The 7,314-nt window shown below is 41.8% G+C and overlaps 1 protein-coding gene across 1 annotated transcript in view; it reads left to right on the top strand.

The window, feature by feature from the left end:
- LOC143277054 (splicing factor 3B subunit 6-like) overlaps positions 1-6,869 on the top strand; it is a 9,130-nt gene extending 2,261 nt beyond the window's left edge. Inside the window, exons 2-4 of the mRNA XM_076581787.1 lie at positions 1,487-1,605; positions 2,072-2,210; positions 5,635-6,869. Coding sequence (XP_076437902.1) covers positions 1,487-1,605; positions 2,072-2,210; positions 5,635-5,724 — 348 coding nt within the window. The 3' untranslated portion in view covers positions 5,725-6,869. The remainder of the gene's footprint in view (positions 1-1,486; positions 1,606-2,071; positions 2,211-5,634) is intronic.
- The last annotated feature ends 445 nt before the right edge of the window (positions 6,870-7,314 follow it).

The raw sequence follows: 7,314 nt of genomic DNA, 5'->3' as shown, positions 1-7,314 counted from the left end.
ACAGGATTGATACCAGTGAAAGAAATGTGTGTGTGTGTGTGTGTGTGTGTACCTCCATTGAACTTGAAGACAAAAACAGAATGTACTTTTTATGTTTTTATTTGCATTCAAGCCAGAATTGAATATAAAGTTGCCTGCCTATGCTTTCAGTGCCTGAATTATGATACCACACCCTGATATCTTTATGAGCTTGTTAACCCGTACTTGCCCAACAGAACATTGAGATCTCTTGATTCCTCCCAGCTAACTGTTCCCTGATACTTCCTTAACTCCTATGGAAAGAGGTCATTTTCCGTCTTCGGCCCAACAACTTGGAATTCTCTGCCTATTGCTCTCAGACAAACAACTCATATATCTACCTTTAAAGTAAATCTTTAAACGTATCTCTTTAAAAAATACTTATCATAACTCAAATAGTGCTGTTGTCCCAGGCCCATGGCAATGTGAGTGTGTGTGATGGGAGAGTAGAGAGAATGGGAGTGGGTAGATGGATTGTGTTGGTGTGATTTGAAAGGAAGAATGACCCGATTTTTACCCCTTTTACCTTTTCTATCCAAAATGTTATTTTACAATTTTTACAAAATCTGTGGCATGCAGATTACAATTTTGTTCCTTTTTACATGTGTGTATTTTAAGTGAAAACTGCTGTCATCTCAGCCGTTTAATCATGTGTGTGTCTGTGCGTGGGTGTCAGTGTGAGAGTTGGAGTGTAACAGTTGTAGTACTGATAGTATGTTACTTTGTTAGTTTTATGCATTGTGTGTTTTTTTGTTTTAAAAAAAATAATATTAATGATTCTGTTTTTATGTTTCTACTACTTTTTATATGCTTTCTTGTTTCACTTTAGGTACTGGATTGTAAAGTGCTTAGAGCTTGCTTATGCTTGTATTATAGCGTTATATAAAAATAAAATATTATTATTATTATTACATACATCCAGAATCAAAAATACATAGGCCTATTTTAGACTAATAATAACTATAGGCCTATGAATACATAGGCTGATACATAGGCTAATATTCCTATTATCAGAAACCCAAGATTCCATGTTGTGGGTTTCAGTTTACCTTTTCCGAAACTGACTGTTTCATTAAACCACTAGGTAGTCTTGTGATGCACATCTGACATTGTATGTTGATGAAACATGTGACATGCGCTGATTGCAAGTTCGGGTATTGACTGATTGAGTCACTGTGTGCTTGTTTCAGAATTGCAAGAAATACAGAGTATTTAGAAGACTATAGAGAGTGCAAAAGTGACCCGGTCTGTTAAATAGCAGTAGTTTAAATGACAAAAAAGATAACATCCTCCATATACAGAATTTGATTTTGTTACAGTTAAAACGGTATTGTATGCGTATGCAATAACTGAGGATCTGAGAGCTCCTTAAAAAAATTAATGGAATGATTTTAAACTCCATTGCTTTCTAATTTCTTTTGCACTTTATTATGTTTATTATTGATTATATGTGATTGTCTTTTTGCAGGTGCGGCTTCCGCCTGAAGTTAACCGCATTCTGTATGTGAAGAACCTACCCTACAAGATCACTGCTGAAGAAATGTACGATATCTTTGGCAAATACGGCGCTATCAGACAAATCCGAGTGTGAGTATCAGGAGTCATTTTTTGAGGCAGGATGCATGTATGTGTGCTTTGAAAGTCCAGGTCAGATTTTGATTTTCTGATTCTGCGTTGAATTGAAGCTACCACTACTTGTTTAACTCGAGCCATCTATAGCACAGAAAATAGAAAAGTACCTGGTTTGTCGTGTGTGTGTGTGTGTGTGTGTGTGTGTGTGTGTGTGTGTGTGTGTGTGTGTGTGTGTGTGTGTGTGTGTGTGCATATGCACAAGAGTTGGTATATGTGTGTATTGATTTTATCAATGTGTATGAATGCAGTGATCATGTTGTGTTCAAATCATTTATTAATTTCTTGAATGTGGATCTGTCTGCACGCTTTAACATCTCTTTGAAACTTGAAACTGAAACTCAATTCGAAACTAGTCAGCAAGAATTACTCCGTGTTAGTCCTCCTAGCTGCGCATTGCAATGCTGATTGATCAATGTTCCAGAGGCAACACCCCTGAGACGAAAGGCACGGCGTTCGTGGTTTATGAAGACATCTTTGACGCCAAGAATGCCTGCGACCACCTCTCTGGGTTCAACGTCTGTAACCGCTACCTCGTTGTCCTTTACTACCAGTCAACACGGGTGAGTTACCTCCTCTTTTGTCATTTCTGCTGAAGGTTGTATATATGTAATGATGTATGTATGATAGTCAGTCGTGTCCTAGCGCTTATCTTTGGTCAAAGACTAAACTGTAAGCACTGAACATTATTGTTGTTTGCTGTTGGCCCAACTGTAAGCTTATGTCAGTCTCTGATATGAGCCTGAAGGTTGTATCGATACAGTGATTGCGAGAAAAAAGGGCAGGGGCATGGGGTGGTGGGCGTGTGCAGGGAGTTGGGAGTTACGGAGTATTTGCATCCTTAAAAGACCACAACTGGGGCTATTTGATACTTCTCCAAGAGAGAGCGTCATTTGTTATGGCTGATATGACTTGAGTTTTTCCCTTGAAAACTTGATTGTCTAAAGCGCAAAGGCACTTGAGCAGTGATCCTTTGGGAGTGGTCTTAGGAGGGATTGTTAATGTAGGTGCTCACTCTCTGGAGGCTAGGAATACTAATATTGCTTGTTTATCATGTGCTCTACCTGCTTATCACAGGGATTGTGAGCGCTAGCAGCCAACATCAGTAAGGGCAAAAAAAAAGAGAGAAAAAAATGGTTACAAGAATTACTAACGATGGAATAGCCAGTGTCAGAGGTGTGTCCTACATTTATGTGCACGCACATGGTCTTTGGGGGACACGATAAACCCGAGGTCCTGTGTGCACCACTCGCTTGGTCCACTGGAAAAGAATTCAAGGCAACAAAAGTGCTGTCCTCTGGCACAATTCTGTGGAAGAACTCCACTCTGACCGGAACACATGCGCACGCACTCGAGGCCTGACTTAGCACGTTGGGGTTTGTTGCTGGTCAGTCGTCTCCTTAGCAGATGAGGTGCAACGAATATGGATTTGTCTGAGCGCAGTGACATCTCCTTAGCAGATGAGGTGCAACGAATATGGATTTGTCTGAGTGACATCTCCGTAGCAGATGAGGTGCAACGAATATGGATTTGTCTGAGTGACATCTCCGTAGCAGATGAGGTGTAACGACTATGGATTTGTCTGAGCGCAGTAACATCTCCTCAGCAGATGAGGTGCAACGAATATGGATTTGTCTGAGTGACATCTCCGTAGCAGATGAGGTGCAACGAATATGGATTTGTCTGAGCGCAGTGACATCTCCTTAGCAGATGAGGTGTAACGAATATGGATTTGTCTGAGCTCAGTGACATCTCCTTAGCAGATGAGGTGCAACGAATATGGATTTGTCTGAGCGCAATGACATCTCCTTAAGCAGATGAGGTGTAACGAATATGGATTTGTCTGAGCACAGTGACATCTCCGTAGCAGATGAGGTGCAACGACTATGGATTTGCCTGAGCGCAGTGACATCTTCTTAGCAGATGAGGTGTAATGAATATGGATTTGTCTGAGTGCAGTGACATCATCTTAGCAGATGAGGTGTAACGAATATGGATTTGTCTGAACATTGTGACATCTCCTTAGCAGATGAGGTGCAACGAATATGGATTTGTCTGAGCGCAGTGACATCTCCTTAGCAGATGAAGTGCAATGAATATGGACTTGTCTGAGTGCAGTGACATCTCCTTAGCAGATGAGGTGTAACGAATATGGATTTGTCTGAACATTGTGACATCTCCTTAGCAGATGAGGTGTAACGAATATGGATTTGTCTGAGTGCAGTGACATCTCCTTAAGCAGATGAGGTGTAACGAATATGGATTTGTTTGAGTGCAGTGACATCTCCTTAGCAGATGAGGTGTAACGAGTATGGATTTGTCTGAGCGCAGTGACGCCTCCTTAGCAGATGAGGTGTAACGAATATGGATTTGTCTGAGCGCAGTGACATCTCCTAAGCAGATGAGGTGTAACGAATATGGATTTGTCTGAACATTGTGACATCTCCTTAGCAGATGAGGTGTAACGACTATGGACTTGTCTGAGCGCAGTGACATCTCCTTAGCAGATGAAGTGCAATGAATATGGACTTGTCTGAGTGCAGTGACATCTCCTTAGCAGATGAGGTGTAACGAATATGGATTTGTCTGAACATTGTGACATCTCCTTAGCAGATGAGGTGTAACGAATATGGATTTGTCTGAGCGCAGTGACATCTCCTTAAGCAGATGAGGTGTAACGACTATGGATTTGTCTGAGTGCAGTGACATCTCCTTAGCAGATGAGGTGTAACGAATATGGATTTGTCTGAGTGCAGTGACATCTCCTTAGCAGATGAGGTGTAACGAATATGGATTTGTCTGAGCGCAATGACATCTCCTTAAGCAGATGAGGTGTAACGAATATGGATTTGTCTGAGCGCAATGACATCTCCTTAAGCAGATGAGGTGTAACGAATATGGATTTGTCTGAACGCAGTGACATCTCCTTAGCAGATGAGGTGTAACGAATATGGATTTGTCTGAGCGCAGTAACATCTCCTCAGCAGATGAGGTGCAATGAATATGGATTTGTCTGAGTGACATCTCCGTAGCAGATGAGGTGCAACGACTATGGATTTGTCTGAGCGCAGTAACATCTCCTCAGCAGATGAGGTGCAATGAATATGGATTTGTCTGAGTGACATCTCCGTAGCAGATGAGGTGTAACGACTATGGATTTGTCTGAGTGCAGTGACATCTCCTTAGCAGATGAGGTGTAACGAATATGGATTTGTCTGAGTGCAGTGACATCTCCTTAGCAGATGAGGTGTAACGAATATGGATTTGTCTGAGCGCAATGACATCTCCTTAAGCAGATGAGGTGTAACGAATATGGATTTGTCTGAGCGCAGTGACATCTCCTTAGCAGATGAGGTGTAACGAATATGGATTTGTCTGAGCGCAGTGACATCTCCTTAGCAGATGAGGTGTAATGAATATGGATTTGTCTGAGCGCAGTGACATCTCCTTAGCAGATGAGGTGTAACGAATATGGATTTGTCTGAGCGCAGTGACATCTCCTTAGCAGATGAGGTGTGACGAATATGGATTTGTCTGAGTGACATCTCCGTAGCAGATGAGGTGTAACGAATATGGATTTGTCTGAGCGCAGTGACATCTCCTTAGCAGATGAGGTGTAACGAATATGGATTTGTCTGAGCACAGTGACGCCACCTTGAGTAAGTGAAACTGAAACTGCTGTATACAAAGTAAGGCCAAATGAATAGCTTAATAGCCCAAAAAAGCGTAAGACGAGACAGAGCGTAAACCTGACAAGATGGCGTGGAGAGCCTTGGCCAAAGGAATGATTCAGCGCTTATAGCTTTTAGAGGCTTTTGATTGGCTAAGAGCGGACCGGGCAAGACGGCTCGTCATTTCACCGTTAGCCGCGCAAAATTTGGCCAAGCAGAGCAAACCGATAGGCCTGGTTTGCATCAGTTTGACATGGTAAGTATATGTATCGCCAAACATGGAGTATAATACAAACTCCTCCTATTTGTGTTCCAGGCCTTCAAGAAAGTGGACACGGAGAAGAAGAAGGAAGAGATCGACAAGATGAAGAGCAAGTACGGACTGAGTACGCCAGAGAAAAAGTAACGAATCAGTTTCCCGTGCTGGTCTTCTCGAGCACAGTGACAGTCAAGAGTGATGTATGTGTGTGTGTGTGTGTGTGCCCAGTCTCAGCCGTGTGGCTGGTATCGTCATTGTCGGCATTGTCGCCGATGCGCTCACATCATCACCACCGATACGCTGCGGCGCTTGTGTTTCTTCTGACATCACCCCGCCTGCCTTTCGGTCTGGGAACAAGCGTCAGTGCTGAAACTTCAGAGTGACAGTGTCTGAGGAGGCGATTGTATCAGTTTTTTTGTTTTTTTTTGTGGTCATATGAGAAATGGTTTGGAGAGAAAGGAGGGGAAAATAGCTAAAGAAAAGAAAAAATGGACAGTTAATGAATTTGTGGTGAAAGTGTGTGTGTGTGTGTGTGTGTTAGTAAAAGAACGACAGCCTTTGGTTTTTTCAAGGATATTAGCAGAAGACATGCACGCATACACACACACACACACACACACGTGTGCACACACACATACACACACACACACACACATATAATCAGTGTGATTGTTAGCTGTTTTTTTTTTGTAGTCTGATATGTTCTTTGATTTTGGATTTTATTGTGAGAGGTGATATCAAGTGAGAGTCAGAATGTAAATACATGTCAGACATAGGCAGTGTGCATAAAGTTGGTAAGATGCAGGGGTTAGAGGAGTTAGAAAAAATATTAATAAAGTTTGCGCCTTATACATTGTTAAAGAGCCAGAAATTGCAGTTGTTTTGTTTCAAGTTAGTGTTTTTTTTTTCTTAATTTCATTTTAGCAAGACCTTTTTTGGCAGCTTTTTGTGAACGTTTAGTTTTGACTAGGAGTGTGAAGGTATTCCATAAATATCCATGGATGGATATGTCATGAACTAAGAATGGGCTGGATAAGGGAGGGAGGAAGCTTTGTGAGATACTGACCTCTCTCTCTCTCTCTCTCTCTCTCTCTGTGTGAAGATTTGTGGGAAGAAGTTAACAGGCATAACTTAGCAGGAGAGAGAGAGGAGAGTCACTTACATTCAGAGCGTGACCTGATTTTGTTTGTTGATAAATCTGTTAATGATTTGAGTGTGTTGAAATTGAGTTGTGTGAATTGTGAATGAACAATATTATGTAAAAATACAGTTGGTTTTTTTTCACCCTTTCAGTTGGAGTTTGTGTTGTGCTTTTTTTTTTCTTTTTCTGGCTTGATTGTGTTAACTCTTTCACCACCATAGCTGACTGAAGTCGACATCGAGGGGTCATGTGGACGGGCACAATAGCCGAGTGGTTAAAGTGTTGGACTTTCAATCTGAGGGTCCCGGGTTTGAATCTCAGTAACGGTGCCTGATGGGTAAAGGGTGGAGATTTTTCCGATCTCCCAGGTCAACATATGTGTAGACCTGCATGAGCTTGTGCCTGAACCCCCTTCTTATGTATACTCTCTCAGATGATCAAATACACACGTTTAAGATCCTGTAGTCCATGACTCTGTTTGATGGGTTATGGAAACTTGAAAATATACCCAGCATGCACACCCAGAAAAATGGGAGTATGGCGGGGATAATAAATATTAAACAAAACAGTCATACACGTAAATGTTACATGTCTGC

Source organism: Babylonia areolata, chromosome 33, assembly GCF_041734735.1.
Source record: "Babylonia areolata isolate BAREFJ2019XMU chromosome 33, ASM4173473v1, whole genome shotgun sequence".
In the NCBI taxonomy this organism is placed as follows: domain Eukaryota; kingdom Metazoa; phylum Mollusca; class Gastropoda; order Neogastropoda; family Buccinidae; genus Babylonia; species Babylonia areolata.
Note: the sequence above shows the minus strand (reverse complement) of the source record. Positions and strands in the feature narration are given on the sequence as shown.